The 22,674-nt window shown below is 42.6% G+C and overlaps 1 protein-coding gene across 1 annotated transcript in view; it reads left to right on the top strand.

Moving 5' to 3' along the window:
• The window catches only part of LOC130868763 (pregnancy-specific glycoprotein 22-like), a 163,508-nt gene extending 141,343 nt beyond the window's left edge, over nt 1-22,165 (top strand). Inside the window, exons 7-9 of the mRNA XM_057760825.1 lie at nt 15,645-16,004; nt 19,021-19,380; nt 21,894-22,165. Of these exons, the coding sequence (XP_057616808.1) occupies nt 15,645-16,004; nt 19,021-19,380; nt 21,894-22,165 (992 nt within the window). The remainder of the gene's footprint in view (nt 1-15,644; nt 16,005-19,020; nt 19,381-21,893) is intronic.
• The last annotated feature ends 509 nt before the right edge of the window (nt 22,166-22,674 follow it).

Genomic DNA, 22,674 nt, shown 5'->3' with positions numbered 1-22,674 from the left:
CTGCAGGACTTCCTTAAAGCATTATTGCCTTAGAGGGCACTGGCACAGGCTCGGCAGTGGACATCAGTACAATCGGGGAGACACAGCATTTTTGGTGCGAGGCAGATATGGGTCAGTAACATCCTGGAGAGACAATGGTCATCTGACTCCAGATCCTAGGTCTGTACCATCAAGCTCTGCAGCTCAGTTCACACATGGCAAAGATTGTTTTTCCCAGACAGCACAGGAAACCCATCGTCTCTGAGCACTCAAGTCCTCTTGCCTTGGCCTGTGATTCATCTTCTGCCTGGTTTTCTAAGAACAGGGATTGAGGGTGGATGTTAGACAGGGCAACAGTTGTTGAAAGAGGCCTTTGCATGTGTCAGAGGTCACACAGCAGGCCATCTTCTCTCTGCTGTTTGCACAGGCACAGCACTGCTACACAAAGCCACTATCACAAGCAACAAATCCAACCCCATGGAGGTTAAAGATTGTAGTCAGAACCTTTGTGCGTGAGAGTCAACCACAACCTACCTGTGGAGGAAAAATGGTCAGTCTCACAGAAGGTGAAAGGGTGAAGCTGTCAGAAGGCAATGAATGCCACCACTGGCACAGGACTATATAAGTGTAAATCCAGGAACTAAATGAGTGACACCACATTCAATCTGAACATTTGACCATAAGTATTTTGTTTCATCAGTGCTACAACTTCCTAAATGCAGATGTCTAAAACCAGACCACTTGGCCTGCCTTAGGTTTATGACACAGACCAACCACATAGACACCTAGGCTGGCCTGGGAATTCTGGTCTATCCCCATGCAACCAGAACCAGCACTGAGCTAGAATGTGCTGGAAGGACTTCTCCTGCCTAGAGAGGCTCATGGTGATGGACATAGGGGACATTTCTGACTCAGTCTCAGTGCACACATGAGGGTACAGTGAAATTTTTTTTTGTATGTTGTGTTGGAGATGCATCAGGGATCATGCATGATACATGATTACTCTTCTACCAATCTGTACCCAAGCTCTTTGTGGGACCTGCTCAACTAAGGTTATGCCAGAGATATGATAGCCTTCTATAGACAAGAATTTTCCATTCGCTCTTCTCACATCACATTCTGCTTTATCCTTTTTGCTCCAGGTTGTTCTGATGACATGATCAAATACTTTTCATGTATTTACTCATGTATCCAGGATGAGACCTCAACCTCTTCTGCCATGTTGCCTCTCACCCAACTGCACACCACTCTTGTCTTCTCAATGGGAATCTCCAGATATTCTACCAAGGTCACTTTATCACCAAAATCACTGCTAATAATTTAAGATATTATATCTCCCTTGTCCCGAACTTTATCATTGACATCAATCATTAAAAAGTGAAGAAAATTACAGGTTTTTGGAAGTGGAACCCTGAAATGACGGCATTGAGCTTTGGGGTAAACACTTGGTTTTATGTATAGATTAATTAATTCCCAGCATGAGTCAAGGGCAAAACCAAATCCTAATCCTTTTATGAGAGTCCAGATTTGATCCTTCCTCCTCTGTTTGTATCTCTTATTTCTATTGGATGACTCTGGGCTGGTTTTGGAATGTGTAATGTGGGTTCCTCCCTAGAGAGAGGAATTTCCCAGGCAGAGACTTTACTTAAGGTTAAGTAAATTTTTCTTTCTGTCACTAACTCATGCTTTCACATACATTTCATTGACTTTCAAAATCACCATGATCCAGAAATAGTCCCCAAAACTCTGAACCATGCTCATGTTCCTTTACCCCAGATGCTTCCAGATCCTGTCTTGTCTCAGGTGGTCATTGTCTTCTGCACTGATTTCAATGGATCCAAGAGGCAGATGATAAATGTGCCTGGGAGGCCTCTTCTGATTCTGGATTAAACTTATGTTTTGATGGTATTGTTCAGTTAGATCTTCACAATGTCTTTGGTGTACATCCAAGTGTTATTGAACTTAGCATCCAGGAGGTGGGAAGTGTGAAATTTGGGGTAGATACCTTGTGCAGTTACCCTGGCTCTGTGTGAACAGCCACACTTGTGATGACCACAGCAAACAGAGAGGGACAGTGAGGTAGAGAATGGGTGTCGGGGTCCATGGCCCCAATATAGAAACTATTTTTCCCTAACTCATCGGGTATGGAGGCATGAGGAATAATGAGACACAGTTCACACAGCAATATCGGAAGGGCATCTCAGGCTTCATGCATTCCTGAAGATCTACCAGCCTTTATTATTCAAACCCTTTTATTCCCCAGGTAAACCAAGGTGGAAACTCACTAATATTCTCTTTCTGGGGGATGCGGGGATACCAAAAAAACCTACAACTTAAGTCACCAGCTTGGAATCAACACCTCTTCCCAGGCGAACTACATATTAACAAAAGAGAAGGAACCTTACATCCTGGCCTTTGTTAGGTGGCTAGCTTGTTTGGCAGGATTGCAGCCGCCTTTGAAATTAAGCGTTGCCAGAGAGCCTGGCTATAAAAATCTTGTATGAAATATGGGCCTACAAATGGGGAGCTTCCTGAGGAATCTCCTCATGGAGGAGGTGGCCTTAACAGTTTGAAACAGTATCCTAGTTAGCCTTAGCTGCTACCTTGACACAGCCCAAATCCACCTGGGTAGAAAACAGAGTCTTGAGGCACAGGCACAGTTAGAAAAACAGGTGAGTGACCTTCTTGCTCTACTCCCTAGATTCAGTTCCCAAAGACCTGTCCCATAGCACAAGTTGTAATTTTGGGGCATGTGATTGGATCTTGGTGGGTGAAATACAGCCCGAGAGAGACCTTGGCAGGTAGGAGCCAGAGGCCGCACAGAGACAAGAGACAAATATGCTGTGTAGACAGAGCTTAAGAGGAAAGTTTATTAAGAAAAGAAAGAAGGAGAAAGAGAAAGAGAGACATAGAGATAGAGAAAAAAGAGATAGACAGAGGTTCAAAGGCCTGTTTGTCACTTTAGACAACAGTGGGAAGAGAGCAGGAATGGGCGGAGCTTACCTCTGCACCTATGTGCATCTATGTGCAGAGTAAGTAGTAACATAGGAGCCATGGGACTCTGGGTAGGCCAGGGTAGGTGATAGGAGGCAGACCAGCATAATGCCTGAACCCTAATATTCTTATCTTTTTCTTATCATAAAATGGTGGGGAAATTAAAGGTGATAGCAGGAAGGACAGGGATGGGAGCTCCGGGTTCCCAAGGAAACTTCCTGCTGATCTGGAGCATTGGTCATTTTGGGGGGACCTGAGAAAGCTGGGGTTCTGGCCATGTCCTAGGGTATCTTGTGGCTTCATGATATCCAGGCTGTGTCGAATCATCTAGTGCCTCTTGGTCACAGCAAGATGTTGCCATAACAGAAGACAAGGTTACGTCTAGGGCAAAATTTTTTCTTAGGTCCTGGTCATTGAGGAGGGGGGAGTGACTGACCTGTTTGAAGTGAAACCAAGTTGACTTCCTGGAAGTTGCAAGAATTGTCAGAAATGGTTTTGGTTAGAGACATTAACACTTGGTCTTCTAACCAGAAAACTTTGATGAGTGTTTTTAGCGCAACGAAAAGCACCTTTTAAGTCTATAGTTAGGAAACAGCCAAAGGGAATTTGAGATCCTGAGCTTGTAGTTATGATTGCATAGTGGTATAGTACGGTGTTTAGACTTAGTATTGCTCTAGGAGAGAGGCCTATGACCTGAATTTTATACAGAAAACTGAGAAGGTAGTTGAAGTCTTGGTTGCTGCTTGTTTATAAGCTGGCAAAACTACTAGTTGTAAAACAGTAGAGATCTTAGAGGAATAAATTTTAATTAAAAAATGACAGACTTCCTGGCCCAGCACTCGGGAGGCAGAGGCAGGCGGATCTCTGTGAGTTCGAGGCCAGCCTGGTCTACAAGAGCTAGTTCTAGGACAGGAACCAAAAAGCTACGGAGAAACCCTGTCTTGAAAAAAATCAAAAAAAAAAAAAAAAAAAAAAAAGACAGACAGACTTACTTGCTTTGCTGTCTGGACAGTCACTTCCCAGAGTCCTCCATGGTCACTGAGGGCAATATCATTCTTTTGCTGTTGGGTTTAGGCCTGTCAGGCTTCTGAAAATCTTGTAGATTAAGAGTTTATAGGAAGATTAGCCTACAGTTGTCTTAGGCAACTTAAGGCAGTTGATTCCCCTGTGTCTTGTCATTCATGGTCTGAAGAAGTTCTTTGTAGTAGTTGAGGTGAAGGGTAGTTTTCTCAGTGGCCAGTGTTATGACTTACAGAGCAAGTTCCGGGTAGAAGCTCTTCTGTTCCCATCTATATCCTTTGGAGGAAACAGATGGTGTCAGGAGCTTGCATGCCTCTCCAATAGGAAAGGTCTTAATTAAATATTTTAAATGCCGTATTCTCTAGTTCTCTAAGCATTTGAGAACTGTCTATTGGCTCTCCAGCTTGATTGCAACTGGTTTTAACTTAGCAGGTCAGATTTATGTTTGCAAAGGACAAAGAAGTAAAGAAAAATTCCCATTTGCAGTAGAAACTTAACACTGAAAACTGACGGTAGTGAAGGTCGCTCTTGCAAACAGCTTTTAGGAGAGAGCTGGGTGTTACAAATGTCTAAGCTAGCCTTTGTTGATCTGAAATAGATCTTTACAACCTTAAATTTTTATCATTATATGGAGCATATTTTAAAGCAGTTTAATCACATATATAGTATATTGCAAAGAATTTAATCACACATTTTCATCATTATTCAAAAGTACATACCAACTTAAAACATTTGAGACTTGTTTTCTTAGTCTAGGAGGAGATACAACGAAGAGAGGTCATTAGGACTGTTTAAATTTTTTCTTGTTAACAATAGGTATATGTACATATGCACATACGTTAAACAGGAGTTGAATAAAATAAGAAAGAGAATTAGTGTGTGTTCAACAAGATAAAGCTAACTTCTCCATCTTGGGGCATTAAGAGAGAGAGAGTAGACAGACATAAGAAAGTCTTTGGAGAAAAGAAAAAAAATAAAGTAGAGAATCAAAACCACCAGTGAACTAAAAAGCAGGCTTGTTGCAGGAGGGAGGGAGCAGATCCACTACAGGTGTAGCAGGCTGGTAGGGTCTCTGTGTGAAGTGGGTGTCATTGGTGGGCCCTACCAAAAAGCTTGCCACTGCTCAACATTCAGTGTGAGAGGGAATTAGAGACAATGCCACAAAACGAAGGTGAGGGATGAGCCAAAGAGAATGAATGAACTCTGCCTGGCAGGCCCTTTTAAAGGCAGAGACTAGGGTATGCTGTGGGCGCTGCACAGAGTGTACCCACACCCTGTCACACTATTGCCCAGAGGGGAGACATGGACAGCACAGCAGCCCTGAGCTGCAGCAAGTCCTAGACATACTGGGGTGCGTGTGTGCAGAGTCAGAGCAGCAGCTGCACACCTGGGTGGCCAGCACTGGGAGAAAGAACAGAGGTAGGGCTCATTAGGTTTTAACCTTGGCAGTTGGGTTGTAGGACCTGCTCTTAGCCAAGGTGGAGTCTACCCGTGTGTTACAAGGCACTTTATAGGATTTAAGGTATATCCACACATGCATGCAGGGTATGTATAACTCAGGCATTCACAACAGAATCACAAACAAGTGGCCAAACCATACGTACATTACTTTTTCATACGTAAACAATCGGGAAACATCCCTATATATGCTGTTCATCTCAGGTCAAGAAAGACGGGCCCGCCCACCCATTGGACAGGTTGGTGCTGTGGCAGGGACAGGACATGAAGAAGAGGGAGGCATTTTTAACAGGAGATTGAGATGCCTAGTGAAACAGAACATTCCCAGGCAGAGAGAGGATTCTTCCTGCTGGGGCAGCTGTGGCAGGAGGCTGAGGGTGGACAGAAGCAGCAGCACAGACAGGCAGAAGAATGGAACCCTCCAACACTGAGATAGAAAAAATGATTATTTGCATGGTAGCTCCTTTCTTTTACCCATCTGCTGACAGAAGTTAGAAAGGTCCAGTAAAGCTTCAGGATGTAAAAAGCCTTTAGGTGGCCAATTTGAGTACATAGGCAAAAGAGTGAAAGACATACTAGTGAAGCGGATGGGCTTATGGTTTTTGTCAGCTTTTTCCCACGAACGAGGCAAGAAGATCCAATGATCCTTTTCAAGCAAGCATCAGTGATACTGGCTGGCTTAGGCCATTAATTTGGTCATCGGCAAAAAAAAAGGGGGGGGGGGCCCAAGAGGCCATGAAGCCCGAAGGGCATGAAGCCCGAATGAGAAAGCATGAAGAAGAAAGACTGTATAGACCGAAAGACCCATATGACTGAGAACAGATGAACATAGAAGGCCTGAAGGACCCACAGGTCCAAAAAGCAAAGACACAAACCCCTGTGTTAAAGCAGGGGGCCCTAAGGTGCTAGGCCATAAAGCCCCACTTGTAGGTAATGCCAGTGGTGATTGTCAGAAAAATCCAACTGGGGAGCAGGGAGGAATCTACCAATCTTAGCTGGTGTTGTGCTTACTATCCCAGCAGATGGGTGATCAGGAAAGCGGCCAGTCAAAGGACAGGATTCTCGCATATTCCAGTCTGCCCACTTGCAGAGCCTGGTAGAGGCTGGCACTACTGTATTTATATGCCATGAGACTGAACCTTGGAGTTTCTATAACTGCCTGAGAGAGACCTTGACTGGTGGGAGTCAGAGGCTGTGTGGGGGATGAGAGACAAATAAGCCATGCAGACAAAACTTAAGTGGAATATTTATTGAGAAAAGGGGGAAGGAGGACGAGAGATAGAGCGAGACATAGAAAGAGAGAATAGCAAGAGAGACAGAAGTGCAAAGGCCTGTCTGTTACTTCAGACAACAGAGAAAAGAGATCAGTAATGGGTGGAGCCTATCCCTTAAAGGGACCTTTTGTACCTGTATGCAGACTAAGCAGTGACATAGCAGCCATGGGACTCTGGGCTGGCTAGCTAGGTGACAGGAGGCAGGCCAGCATAATGCCTGAATCCTAACACAAGCTTTCCTAGTTCATCAACTGCCTTATAGTACTCTTGGGCCTTGTCTGTAATTCTGGCTGACCTCTTATGATCAGGCACAGGTCATACTAGTCAGAAGAAGATAGACTTCCTGCTGCATCAAACACCAAGCCAACAACCAGAAGGTTAGCTCTCAACATGGACAGAGACTCCGAACTAGATCAGATGCTATGCTGGGTACCAGAAATCCAGGCCGCAAAGGTTAGAAGACCAAAGAGAAAAGTGAAACAAAGGAATAAAACACAAATCCTACAAAGACAAACTCAGAAATTAGGTCCTAGACCTAACTATCCCAAATCCAGAAGCCTGTTTAGGTTTACCAGTGTAAGAATACAATCAACAACTGCCAGGCGGTGGTGGCACATGCCTTTAATCCCAGCACTTGGGAGTCAAGGCAGTGGATCTCTGTGAGTTTGAGGACAGCATGATCTACAAGAGCTAGTTCCAGGACAAGCTCCAAAGCTACAAAGAAACAATGTCTCAAAAAATCAAAACAAAAGAAAAAAGAAGGGAACACAATCAACAACAGATAGGGCAATAAAATGCCAAGAAAGTCCAGCTATCATATGACAGTAAGACCTGAACATTCTTGTGCTGCTGAAGAGCAAGAAAATTGTTGCAAGGAGAGCAGATCTTTTGTTTGTCCCAGCCGCCCAGCTAGTTTACACCTGAAACAATCACACAGAAACTGCATTCATTTAAACACTGCCTGGTCCATTAGCTCTAACTTCTTTTTTTTTTATTTTATTTTATTTTTTTTTATTTTTATTATGTATACAATATTCTGTGTGTATGTCTGCAGGCCAGAAGAGGGCACCAGACCCATTACAGATGGTTGTGAGTCACCATGTGGTTGCTGGGAATTGAACTCAGGACCTTTGGAAGAGCAGGCAATGCTCTTAACTTCTGAGCCATCACTCCAGCCCCTAGCTCTAACTTCTTATTGGCTAATTCTTATATCTTAATTTAACCCATTTCTGTTAATCTGTGTATCACCACATGATTGTGGCTTACCGGCAAGATTCTAACCAGCATCCATCTCAGGAAGGAGACCCATGTTGTCTGCTACTCTGCCCTTCTTCCCAGCATTCAGTTCTGTCTACTCCGCCTACCTAAGTTCTGTCCTATCAACTAGGCCAAAGCAGTTTTTTTATTCATCCAATGAAAGCAGCACATAAACAGAAGGAACTCCTACACCAGAAAATTACCTCAAAACTAACTTTATGAAGATGTTAGTGGTCCTTAAAGAGGAAATGAAGAAGTGCCTTAAAGAAATGGAGGAAAAGACAACAAAAATTTGCAGAACTCAATCATTCCCATAAAGAATATCAATAAACCAAGAACAAACAAACAAACAAACAAACAAACAAACAAACAAACAAACGTGGTAGACACTATTCAGGTCCTGAAAATTGAAATAGAGCAATAAAGAAAGCACAAACTGAGGAAATTTTGGAAATAGGAAATCTGGGTAAGTGAACTGGAACTCTAGAAGTATGCATCGTAACAGAATAGAAGAGATGGAAGAGAGAAATGCAGGCATTGCAGACATGATAGAAGAAAGCTTCACTCATCAAAGTAAATGTTAAACTCAAGAAAACTAAGAGTAAACATCCAGGAAGCCTGTGATACCATGAAAAGACCAAAATCTAATAATACTAGCTGTTGTCAACAACTTTGAAAAAGTGAAAATACGCCCAAACTCTCTGACCTCTAGTCAAGGTGGAATAGGCTCACATCTTTGGGCCCTCACACTCCTCAGACTAAAATGTTCTTCTCTCCTACATCCTGTGCATCTCTCTGTTCATTCTTCTAACTCTCCTGTACTCTACTGCTTTTTCTTAACCATCCTATGCTCACTCCCTGTAAACTGCTTGCTTGCTCTGCCTTTTGAGCTATGGTTGACTTTATTTAATCCTGTTTACAATATTCACAGAGAAAGATTTTGGAGGAAAAGTGTGTGCTGGGGCTGAGGAACACCACAATTAGAAACAGGTTTGTCCAGTTGATATTGCAACCTCCGATTTCACAGTGTTATTAAATATCCTGCAATATTTCACCTTTTCATCTAAATTAAAAGAAAAGTATTTAATTCTAACACAATAAAACTACAATAATGAAGGTATTTCTACCAAGCTTTCCACAATGTACTGCTTGTGTGTATTTGGAATTCCTATGATTAAGTATTTTTGGGTTGAAAGTTCTGTAAAATGTTCAAGTCAGTATAAATGGAGGGAGTACTATTTCCTGGTACCCAGACCTGAATAATCACAAGGAAGCTTTATTAATTACAACACTGTTTGGAAAACAGATTACATGTATTCCTGCCTAGCTCTTATATCTTAGTTAACTCACTTCTATTAATCTGTGCATTGACAATTCTTAGAGATTTAGAAAACAAATTCAAACTGTTGTGACCATTTGAATTTACTTAAAACATTTAAATCCATTAACTGTGTTTTTAACACTAAACAACAAAAATGTCCTTTTTACTTAAGAAGAAAACTCAAAATCTGATGTCCAAGATGGCTCGGGCCACAAGGAATACAGTCTAATACTCTAATATGCAGTTAAGACATAGAGTTGAAGAAACCCATTTTTCATTTCATGCCAGTAAGGCAAGTGTGCTTTTGGCAGATTATCACTTATTTCAACTTATTAGTTTGATTTTTTTATGCCTGATCATATGAAAGGTATGTTTCATCATTATAATGTACTTTTGACTGAATGACCAAACTGTCTTGCGTTTCCTTATTCAGGATGCCTCCCAGGTTCAAATCTAATCTTTATCAATCTTGATGGTCTCTGCAGATTTTTCTTTTCCTGTGGAAACAAAGGCAAAATCTTTATACAGTTTAAAACATATCCTGGTTTCCAATCTGAAGCCAACACATCTTTAAAATATCCAGACTGATTCAACTCAATAAGAATTTTTCTACTATCCAATGTCCCTCCTCAGCCATTCCTTTCTCATTAGCATTTAAAATTTAAAGGTAATAAAACACTGTTTAATCTATCTCTGAGGGTCTTTGTTACCATTTTCTGTTTAGTATGCATTTCTTTTAAACTGTGGTTAGATCCTTCTAAAACTGCTTATACTGTATGATTGTGGCATATACCTGTAAGATGCTTTATGTCATAATATGCAAAAACCTTGTTTCATTTAACTAGAGACATAGGCCGGAGCATTTCAGTCTTCATGTGTACACGTATTCCCATAATGGCCATGAATCCTAAAAAGTGTGTAATTACAGAATCAACCATCACAGAACTTAAAGCCATTGCCCATAGAAATCCTGGAAAAAATATTTTAATTTTCCAATCTCTGAAAAATGAAACATAACCACTTACCAAATTTTATTTCTTTGAATGCCCTTTGACTTACTTCCTCTATGTGGTGTAGATTGGTCCTATAAAAACAAGAAGGTCATTTCCTTATAATTTCCTTGGCTTGTTGCCAAGTGATAGAAAATCTTTTTTCAAACCATTTATGTTAACATGGAGTTTCTTATTAAATTCTGAGGCATCTAGCACATTCCCTATTAATAGTTGAACAATTTCATCATTATCTTGGGCTAGAGGGCCTGATAAACCCACATGGGTTCTGATACATATTATTCTATTTTTGATTACTTGTCATAGATGAATAAATACTAAAGTTATTCTGAATCATTCATAACCAGTCCAATGGCTCCAATAGGTAATCATAATCAGATGAACAATTTAAATAGACCTATTGCTCCCAAGGAAATAGAAGCAGTGATTAAAAGTCTCCCAAACAAGAAGCCCAGGGTCAGATGATTTTAGCACAGAATTCTACCAGGCTTTCAAAGAAGAGTTAATACCAATACTTCTCAAATTATTTCACAAAATATAAACAGAAAAAAACACTTCCAAATTCTTTTTATGAGGCCACAGTCATTTTAATACCCAAATCACTCAGAGCCTCAACAAATAAAGAGGATTACAGATCAGTTTCCTTCTGGAAGTTAGATGCAACAATTCTTTCATCTCAGAGAAGATGGGTTGGCTCATCCTATGAAAATCTGTCAGTGTAACCCACCATATAAACAAATTGAAAGAAAAAGAATCCGCTGGATCATCTCATTTGATGCTGAAAAAAAAACTTTGAAAAAAAATCCAACACTCCTTTGTGATAAATGTCTTTTAGAGAACAGAGATACAAGGCACGTATCTAAACATAATAAAGGCACTCTACAGCAAACCAATAGCCAACATCACACTAAGTGGGGAAAACCTAAAGCAATTTCACTAAAATAAAAAAACAAGGATATCCATTCTCACCAAATTTTTCAAGAGAGTTTTTACAAGTTTTAGCTAGAGCAACAAGACAATTGAAAGAGATCAATGGGATATAAATTGGAAAGGAAGAATTCAAAGTGTCACTGTTGGCAGATGATAAAATTATATACATAACCAAGCCCAGAAATTCTACTAGGGAACCCTGAGAGATGATAAAAAAAAACCTACAGTGATGTGACTGATTAAAAGTAACTCAAAAATAAGTAGTCCTCCAATATACAAATGATAAATTGGCTGAGAAAAAAAATCAGGGCTAAAACACCCTTCACAGTATCCACAAATAATAGAAAATATCTTATTGTAAGTCTAACCAAGTACAGTGGTTTGAAAGGAAATGTCCCCTAAAGGAAGTGTGGCTTTGTGGAAGTAGGTGTGACCTTTTTGGAGGAAGTGTGTCACTGTGGGGACAGGCTTTGAAATATTTTTTGGTCAAGATTTGCTTCTGTGATAGACAAGTCATTTCCTGTTGCCTAGAAGATGCAGGACTCTCAGATACTTCTCAAGTACCATATATGTCTGCATATTGATATGCTCTACTCCAAGAAGACAATGGAACAAACTTTTGAAACTGTAAGTGAGCCACACCAATTAAATATGTTCCTTTATAAGAGTAGATGTTGTCATGGTTTCTCTTCACAGCAATAGAGACCCTAACTAAGACACAAAGCAAGTGAAAGACCTTTATGACAAGAACTTCAAGTCTTTGAAGAATGAAATTGGAGAAGATATCATAAGATGGAAATATTCCCCATTAGGATTAATACAGTGAAATAGTTATCTTACAAAAAACAATCTACAGACTCAATGTAATTCTCATCAAAATTCTAACACCATTCTTTACAGAACTTCAAAAAACAATACTCAACTTCTTATGGAAAAACAAAACATGTAAGATAGCTAAAACAATTCTGTGCAATAATGGAATTTCTGGTGGCATCATCATCCCTAATTTCAAGCTCTGTTAGAGAACTATAGTAATAAAAACTATATTTTATTGTATAATAAGAGACAGGTGTCTCAGTGGAGAGAGGGGAAAATGCAGTCACGGTGCAAAAATAAATAAACAAAATAGTAACAGCAGAAAAGAAAGCAGTCTCAACCAAATCAGGGTGTACATTTCTTTGAATGATTGTCTTAATTGACATAAGAGGGGCCAGTCCACTGTGGGCAGCATGATTTCCATGCAGATGGTGTTTGGTTGTATAAGAAAGATAGCTAAGTGTGGGCCAGAGTGTGATTCTGCGAATGAGGCCGCAAGCAGCATGTTTTCTGCCGTGAATTCCTTCAGTGCTACAATATAGCACAGTACAAGAAAGGTAATGGACTCTAGTCTCCCTTCTAAACTACTCCTTTTCAGGATGTTTTTATCACAACAAGAGAAAGAAGCATAGAGCACATTATAGGGGTAGGCACATCTATTTGACTTGATGTGATTTATACCCCTGAGTACTCTCTGGGCAAAGAGAAGGTGGAATTGAGACAGCAGTGACTGGTCTGAAAGTGCATGTACAGTCTATTATAATTGTGTCTCCTGTTTTTCTTTTCCCCAGACAGGATTCTTCTGTGTAGCCCCAGATACCCTGAAACTTGCTCCATAGACCAGGCTAGTCTGCATCTAAGAGATCCGCTTGCCTTTGCCTCATGAGTGCTTGGATTAACGGCATTCAGCCCTATGCCCTGTTGTGTTTTGTCCTTTTACTCTCAAGAGAAATGTCCTAGGACTTTCCTTCAAAATTTCCTGGGCACAAGGCTCCTCCTGAGAATGCCCATCCTCTGGATTCACACTACTTCCAGCTTTAGTCCAGGGCTTTCCAGGACAAATCTGGACCCTGTTTAGACCCATCCTACAGTAGAAGGAATTAGGAGTCCTGAAGAGCACAGTGATCAGGAAGACCATCCTTGAATGCCACCAGTGCCGAGCATATCAGGAAATCTCTCATTTGACTTCTTGACCATGCTTCCTGTTAGCACTGAATATGAGAGTTCTGTTCTTCCAGTGATCACCAGCATCTACTCAATGCTATGAAAATTGTTTCCCTGAGCCATGACCTAGGAGACTGTTTTCCATCTCTGTCCCTACTCACCTTAAGCTCCTTCTCTAAAATGTACTCTAACCTAATGGCTCCTTCCTTTGTCTGAGAACACCTTTTCTGCATGGGAACCATGAAGGTCTCCTCCCTCCTGTCATTTCTCAAAAGAAGACATCATTCCCACCGGTAACAAAGGGTAAAGGTGACCAGAAGGTCAGAAAGGACATGTGAGTAGCCAAAGCATAATGCTAGAATGTTGCCTTGGAAGCCTCCTTAGGAAGAAGGAGCCCACAGTCCTTTCAATTTCAAGGACACACAGGTCACCTCTTTCCCAAGACGGAGCACGGAGCACATGAAACTTCTCAAACAACTTCTCCTCGGCCTCTTTCCTGGAGAATTAATTTGACTGGTGGCATTAGTTTTAAAGTACTGATCTTCATCCCTAGTCATCACTCAGCTGGTCTTTTTCCAGCCCTCAGGGACATTTCTGTCCCTTTCCTGCAGGGATTAAGAAAAAACAAAACAAAAAACAAAATAAAAGAAAAAAAAACAAATCAAAAAAGGTGTAGACTGAGTGCTTAGCTGGGTCTGTGTGTCACAAAGACACATAAGCATGGTGGATGCTCCTCGCTTTGTGCTGACAGACCCCAGGCAAGATCAGAGCAGATGTCAGCCCCAGGATGAGCCATTGTTCCTGAGGTCATGGGGATGCTTATCAGCCTTGCTGCAGAAATTATGCTGGTTGAGAAACATAAAGGGAAGTTGAGAGGGATGCAGGGCATCATTGAGATTGGAAGGGATTGAACAGTGCCTTGGACTCAAACCCCACCCCTCACAGCCCATTGGATTCTGAGAAGTGCTTCTGTCTGAGAAAAATCTCAGCCCAGAAGGAGGAAAAACAGCAGAGCCTGAGTTCTGTGTTGGAGCTGAGGCTCTTCTCCTCAGAGGGAGGACAGCAAGTGAGAAGATTGATGGAGTCCTCTGTGCTTCTCTGCAAGTGGTGTACCCCCTGGCAGAGGCTTCTGCTCACAGGTAAGGGTACCCACTCTATGACTTTGTGGGGATGGGATCTCAGAGGCAGGCTGGAGTCTCCTAAAGAGGACAGGATCTTGAGAGGAGACTCAAGGTTTCTGTTTGCAGCTTTGGTGCATAAAGTACAGTAAGGGACAGAGGCTCAGCATCCAGAAGCTCTCAGAGGACAGGGGAGGGATGATGGTAAGAGAAAAGCCTCAAGCACTCCATATTCACAGTGAATTTCATTGGTTGTAATGTTCTGAAGACAGCTGTTACCCACTCTGACAGCATGACCCTCCAAATAGAAATCAAACAGGGAAAGGTTAGAAAGATATTTCAGCGTGGGAGGATGCGATAACCTGAAACCAATCCTCAGCTCTCACACAGTAGATGGAGAGAACAGATTCCTGCAGGATCTACTCTGCCCTCCACATAGGTGCTGTGACATGCACCCACACATGCACACCTTGGCACATGTGCCTCACACAAATTTGTGGCATACATATTCTTATGTACACAAGGAGACACCAGCCTTCACAAATACACACACAAATTACCATAAAATATCTAAAAGTATTTTTTGACACTTAAACTTAATTATTGTCCTAAGTTTCAAAACTAGGAACTATGAAGAAAAATCACAGAAGGCACATTCTTCTTTCCTTCTTTCCTTTTTTCTTTTGCCCACTCTGTCTGAATCTTTTCCAGGAACTGAAATTTCCAAAAAAGATCAGACTAATCCTACTCTTAAAAGTTCTTGGTTCTGCTGCTTGATGGTGGCTCAGGCCTTTAATCTCAGCACTAGGGAGGCAGAGGCAGGTGATCAGGCCAGCATGGTCTACAGAGCAAGTTCTATGACAGTCAAGGCTTCAAGGAGAAACCCTATCTCAAAAAACAAAACCAAAATTAAAGCCTAAAGACAAACAAACAAAAAGCCCTGGTTCCAGTGGACTTGATGTCAGTAAACCCTAAAGATGAAGCCTCAGGTTGAAGAAAATCACAAAGGGAACAGAGAGTAAAACAGAAAGTGAGGACTCTCCAGAGGAGGAGTTCAGAGAGGCAATGATCCTTACATATATACTCTATGTGAGGATGGATAAGGGACACCGAGTCAGGGAACCAGACAGACACCTGAGCACAGAAATCCTAAGGAGTAATGACATACTCAGACACTCTGAGTGAATGGAAGCCATGGTGCTCATGCCAGCGAAGGGGGGTGGGCACAACCTATGCACACAGCAATGCTGAGTGGTGACCACACTCATTTAATATTGGTGTTTTTTTCTCAATTCTCTTCTAGCCTTCCTTTTAACCTTCTGGCACCTGTTCACCATTGCCCATGAGACCACTGTATCAGTGCCACCCATAGTGTCTGAAGGAGATGACGTCCTGTTTCTTGTCCACAATCTGCCAGGGGACATTGAATCCTTAGCCTGGTTCAAAGGACTAGGAGATGAGGCAGAAGAAATTGCATCATATGCACTGCACAGTGATTTAAGTAGGCCAGGTCCTGCGCACAGCAGTAGAGAGACAATATATCACAACGGATCCATGTTGTTTGAGAAGGTCAACCTGAAGGACACAGAATTCTATACCCTACGAACCTATAATAGAAGTGGAAAAATCGTGTCAACAGCAAACGTGTACCTCAATGTGTATGGTAAGTGATTCACTGTGAATCTGTGAGGTGGGTGAGGTTTGTTTCACTGGACACACACAGGAGAGTGGTCTGTGCCTAACTTCCCTGTGTGTTCTGCCACTGTGTTGCGGTCTCACCATTTAGTGCAGGACACAAGGTGTAGATCAATGGCAATAGATCAAATCCTTCATTTGACTTCACCTTGCACACAGGTAGGTGTGTGATGGGTAGTTCATCCAAGGAAATCAATCTCTGTCTAGACTCTAGGAGTTCTTACCAGGAATGTTTCTCCTTGAGAAAGACTCCGAGGGAATCAACAGTGTGCATGGCTGAAGAAAAAATGGAATCCTCACAGAGATGTGAGCTCCAGAATGCCCTGCCTCAAGACCTCTGTCCCAGACTCCACTCCATGTGTCCATGAGAAAGAAGCAATTGATAAGTGTTGGATTTTGACTTTCTGGTGGCAGGGAAGAGTGCTCCCTAGTAGTCAGAGTCTTGTGATGGTGTGGGATTAGACTGTGCACTGTCCTGAGAGCCTTGGTTGTACTACTGTGCTCCATCCCTTGGCCATCTTCTTCAGAGAGTCAGCAGGGGAGCATAGTTCAACAGGTGTCCAGGTCATTGACTACTGTCCTCTTGGGCACATGGGGTTTTACATGAAACTCATGGTGCCCAATTAGAGGGACTAAGGACACGGGTTCTCCTGACAAGTGCTTGTTCCCAGAGTCCCATTTGAGGAATTCTCTCCTTCAGGCAAATAGCTGTTGGATATGCTGGTCTGATAGCTTCCCAGAGGAGAACTGTAGTTCCCCTAGAGATCACCAGGGGTGTCATCAGGGCACACAATGAACTGCCAGAAAGGTATTTATTTGCATGAACCAGGAACTATCCTTGTAGCCTGGTTCCACCCCCCCCCTTTTTTTTGCAGATCTAAAAATCATGGTCTCAGCATTCTCATAACAGCTGATAAATGTGTCTGCTACCCTTTCAGGAGATCATGCTCTGTTTCCCTCTATTTATGTGTTCCCTTTGGGAAATACATGATATCCTAGAGGAATCAACTAAACAGTGTTCCAAGGTATCTCAGAAAGGCTATGGAGCATGTGGGCAGACCTGTTACACAGCTCAGCAAACAGAGGAAGTAGGATCATGGTCCTGAGCATCTTGCACATGATAAAGAATCTCAAAGCCCTTTTCCAGGAAACGGGTCACTTCCTCTCACACACTCAAGATCTGAGATTCATGACACACCCTGAGCCTTTGATCTCTGTTTTTTTTTTTTTTTTTTTTTTTTTTTGCTTTTTTTTTGAGACAGGGTTTCTCTGTGGTTTTGGAGCCTGTCCTGGAACTAGCTCTTGTAGACCAGGCTGGTCTCGAACTCACAGAGATCCGCCTGCCTCTGCCTCCCAAGTGCTGGGATTAAAGGCGTGCGCCACCACCGCCCAGCGAGCCTTTGATCTCTGTCAGAACCCAGTCTGACTGTGATTCTAGGGGGAGTCTATTTATTCTTTTCCACACACATCACACACCTGATCCTTTTGGAGCCTCAAAGTCAGTTTTGTCACCTTCCTGGTGGGAGCATTTCCATGTTTCCAGAGCACTGAATACACAGGTCAGACTGGGCACCCAACTGGGCTTCTTTGTTACACAGTTGTGGCTCATGTCACAGGGATGGTCATTACCCTTTATTCTAACTCTGTATTTGAGATGACATAAACATAAGGAGGGGATGACAAATGAGCATGAAGCAGTGCTGAAAGTGGAGGGACAGAGCAGTGTTTTGAACACAGACCCACCCTCATTATACTCTGGGAGGTGCTCCTTCCTGGGGTTAGGGCTCTGCTCATATGTGGGAAGGACAGCAGAGCTTGTGAGCTGTGCTGGAGTAGACACCTCAGAGGAACGAGAGATCAGCCTATGCAGACAATAGAGGCCCCTTTCCGTACTCCTCAGCAAAGGGTGTGTACCACATCTCAGGGGCTTCTACTCACAGGTGAGGAGACAGTGTGTGAGGGGAGAGAACTGACATGCTATCTGTAGTCTCCTGAGTGACACAAAGACATGAGAGGAGTCTCTGTGTTTGTAGGGGAGAAGATACAGAGTGCGAGAGAGGCTCAAAACTTGGATTCTCTTCTTGAATACTAGTCAGTAAGGGTTGGGGAGACATTGTTTTTGCCCAAAATTTGTAAGCATAACCACAGTAATCTGGAGATAGAGTACAGCTTGATGGCCCAAATTAAAAAAAAAAAAATCAAGCTGGTGTGGATCAGTGACATGGTCCAAAGATATAGGCATTTGATTCATTGTCTGGCATGTGGAGACCAATGAACTGACGTCTTCTGACCTCCACGTAAGTACTGTGTCTGCACGTTCCCACAACACACACTAGACCAGCCCTTCCACTACTCACATACAACTATAATATGGAAACAAGAGCAAAAAATCAAAACAAATTGGATGGTCTAATACTCTATCCATAAATCTAAGTTTCTTAAATAAGTCCATGGGTATAAAGGGTTCTCGTGCATCATTTATTCCTTCAGTCTCCACATGTATCTGAGTTTCTTCTAGGCATCGTTTAAAAAAATACAAGACAATTTGTGGTTCTTATTACATCCCAGTTTGAGTGGACTTGAAGTAAACAAAGCAAAAAGGAGAATTCAGGTGTTAGCTGCAACCCCAGCAGGAACAGAACAACAGCAAACTTTGAGAGTGAGTACACAGGGTCTGAAGGGGAAGAGGCTGGGCAGGCATCACCCCAACACTATTGGGGTAATTGGGGTCAATGTGAGCAGGGATCTGATCCAGTAAGACACAGCCATGCTGACAACTGCAGACAGAGATTCATATAGTGGAAACGACAAGTGTGGGGACACTGAGAATTTAAGGGCCTGTGCAGATTTCTACCAAGTAGGACAGGGAGAAACTCACCCATAAACCTAGGCTGAGCAATGGACACAGCTGCTCAGGACAGAGGATGTCATGTTAGGCAAATAGAAAAGACGCAGCTTAGGTGGACTTCTCTCTTATCTTCTAGCTTTCCTTTGGAAGTGTGGGTGCCTTGCTCCCTCTGCCCAGACCACTGTTGAATCACTGCCATCCAGCGTTGCTGAAGGGGGAAGTGCTCTTTTACTTGTACACAATCCCCCGGAGAATATTTTAGAGTTTCTCTGGTATAAAGGAGAGGTTGACTCCAAGAACCTTTTGGCTACGCAACCTGTACCAGCCAAGAAACCCACTGTGTGGGGCCCTGCATACAGTGGTAGAGAGACATTGCACAGTGATGGATCCCTGCTGCTTCATGATGTCACTGAGAAAGACCATGGATTGTACACACTCCGAATTCTGAGAACAGATATGGGAATTGAAGAAGCACAAGTGCAACTCCAGGTGGACAGTAAGTGATTCTCTGTGATTGTTCAGTGCTGGGTGGGGCTTAGACACACAGGACTGGCTTAGCTTCCCTTCCCTCTGCACTGTGTCCCCAGGTAGAGGTTTGAGCACTTAGCACAGGACACATTGCTAGAGACAAATGGCCATAGAGCAGCTTCCATCTTCCATTTGCATCAAAGTATAACTTGATGGAAGTTAACTCAGTCTAACATGGCAGAGTCAGCCTAGTCTATTGGAGTTCTAGACCAGGGAGAACTGCATACTTTCATCTTTTCAAGGCTTGACTAAAAATGTGACTCAGGGGAACATTTTCACTGCAACACTCTTACATCCTCTCTAAGCTGATAGGGGACATGGTTTTAGAAAATCCATGCTGAGTGTCATAAACGAAATCCAGGAACTGGTACAGAGACCACGGAGAAGTGCTTCCTATGGGCCAGCCCTTCATGCTTGCACAGCCTGCTCTCTTTTATTATACAGGATTCCGTTCCCAATACTTGAACTGACTGCATTGGTTTGAATCCTTTTGCATTCATCTCCAGTTTTAAAAAAAAATGTGCTATAATTTTGCTCACATTTGCTCGCAACCAGGTGATCACATTTTCAATTGAAGCCTTATCTTGCAAAATGATTGTAACTTGTGTCAAACTGACATAAAACTGGCCAGCCTAGTACCTAAGCCTTTAAAAGAGCTGAGACTGACTTGAAGATCAGACTATTCCCAGCCCCCACACAATCCAGACCTAAGAGTCACTTGACAGTTCAGCAAGAGCATCTATTAGGTGAAGTCAGGAGTTGAGTGTTGTCTCAAAAGAAACTGAAGAAAAAAATCATAAACATTGCAAGTTCCAGACCTGTTGAGCTCAGGGGAGGCATCATCTCAAACCTTACTGTGCATGAGTGTGTGCAGTATCTGCCTGAGAGTATTGAAGTAGAAGCCAAGTAGACACCCAAGAGGACAGTTCTGTGCAGAGGAATGACACTTTCAAGGGCACTGTTGGAAAGGAGGGGTTTTGAAAGGTCAGGAAAGGTCATGTTTTTGGCCTTCATTACATGGGATAGAACCTCACACACCTGCAATGCTAGGCTGAGTGATGAATCCATCTGCTCAGTCTGGTTGGAGATCACCATCTTTTCACCAAGCACAATGATCCCTATGTGATGTTTTTTTCTTTTTTCCCTCCCAGGTTCCCATTCTCTGTTCTGTGACACTCTTACTTCTTCCCAACTCACGATCCAAGCAGAGCCTCGGTATGTTTCTGAAGGTGAAGACGTACTTCTCCAAGTTCATAATCTTCCAGAAGATGTGCAAGCCTTTTCCTGGCACAAATCAAAGGATGGGAGCCCAATTTTTAAACTCAACAGAGCCATGCCTTCCATCTCCTGGGACGTTGCACAGAGAACAAAAGGGATGGCGTTCCAAAATGGATCTCTGTTGCTCCAGGATATCACTGAAAAAGATGCAGGAATCTACACACTAGAAGTTTTAAACAAAGATTTCAAAATCGAAAAAGCATACGTGAAATTTTATGTAAAGAGTAAGTGACTCTATGGTCTCTAAGTTCTGGGTGCGGTTCATCCTATTTCATACACTAACCTGTTGGGATTTGGCTGTGCCTGCTCTTCTCCCACTGCATTGTGTGCACCCACTGGGGTTTGCGTTTCTACTGCAAGACACACATTGGGTAGACAAACTGTAGATCAGAACTACTCACCTGTCTTTACCTGCAGAGAGAAGGACCTGTGCTGGGAAAACTCAGCTCCAGGATGTCATCCTTAGTGCAGACATTTGGAGTTTGCACCATGCACATGCACCCAGAAGAGTGTGGGAGTCAGACAGTCCCTGGTTGATGAAGCCATGGGGTCTTCACAGAGACCACCAGGAATCTCTAACTCCAAAACATTGCCCCTGGCATGAATCAAGATCACATTGGGGAGATTTTTTTAACTGTTTGTTTAGATTTTCGGTTAGAACTGACAGGAACAAGGCTTTACTGACTGTTCAAGTCATGGAACTGACTGTCTCCTAGAGTATAGAATCAACCGTGTATTGCCATGACAGCTGGGTAAGATAGTTCACCTTTGCATCTCCTTCTTCTAACGCTGAGTGGACAGGGGTTTGGGCAATTAGCCTGTTGCTCTGATGGGCTTATGAGAATTCACAGGAAGGTCGAGGCATTAAGGGAAGAGACAGAGGCGGTAGATAGTAACAGATGCTGTTGATGTGAGCAGCTGCCCCAACTCAAGGTCAAACCACTGCTCATAACTAAGCTTAACTCTTAGACACGGCAATGATTATTCACTATGTGTCCTAATACATGGAAACTGAGACATGGAAAACAGTGCCTGAATCAGAGTCACACAGTCACTAACTCGCAGATAAAAGACATGAGATATGTCTATAGTCACAGCTTCAAATTCTCCCTCCTGGAAGATTTATAAAGTATGAACTTTATAAAGAGGGCCTGGTTGAACTCTCTGGATGACTGTCATTTGGTATTCTCTGTTTCTTCATAGAGCCTGTGACACAGCCCTTTGTGCGAATCACTGACACCACAGTCTCAGGAGGTACATCTGTGATCTTCACCTGCGTTTCACCCAACACTGATGTCTCCATCCGTTGGATCTACAAGAAGAAGAATCTGCAGCTCACAGAGAGGATGACTCTGTCCCCAACAAAGTGTGGACTCAGAATAGATCCTGTCAGGAGGGAGGATGCTGGAGAGTATCAGTGTGAGGTCTCCAACCGCTTCGGTTTGAAGACCAGTCTTCCAGTCTCCTGGCCGTGATGAGTGAGTGACCTCTCCTCTCATTCCACAGTAGAATGATGGCATTTCTTTATTATTGGGATATAAAATAGAGAATAGTTATGTGGTGAAAATGATTAGTTATTACTCAGGTACAGCCTGCTGGGAGATGCACCCCAATAATCTTGAGATACACATGTATATAAGAGAAGACCTGAATTTAAAATGAGGTTGTCTTAAAAGGAAAATAGAGACATAAATATGGTAAACAAAATTTCAAATGTAAGAGCTTAGATTGTGGTTCAAATATATAGTGATCCCTCAGAATTCATAGCAACTGATTTCAGGAGCCCTCAAACTTCTGGACGTTCTGAGTCTGCTGTGGAAATGGTGTATTGTTTGCATTGAGAAAAAAACATACTCTCATATGTTCAAATACATTCTTTTTAACAAATCCATGTAGGTCCAATGTTGACTGCACACCAGTCATCCACGTGAAGTGAGGAGGAGTGACAGGAGGAGTGCGTGCCCATGTCTCACTGTGGACATAG

The sequence above is a fragment of the Chionomys nivalis genome, chromosome 2 (genome assembly GCF_950005125.1).
Source record: "Chionomys nivalis chromosome 2, mChiNiv1.1, whole genome shotgun sequence".
In the NCBI taxonomy this organism is placed as follows: Eukaryota; Metazoa; Chordata; class Mammalia; order Rodentia; family Cricetidae; genus Chionomys; species Chionomys nivalis.
Note: the sequence above shows the minus strand (reverse complement) of the source record. Positions and strands in the feature narration are given on the sequence as shown.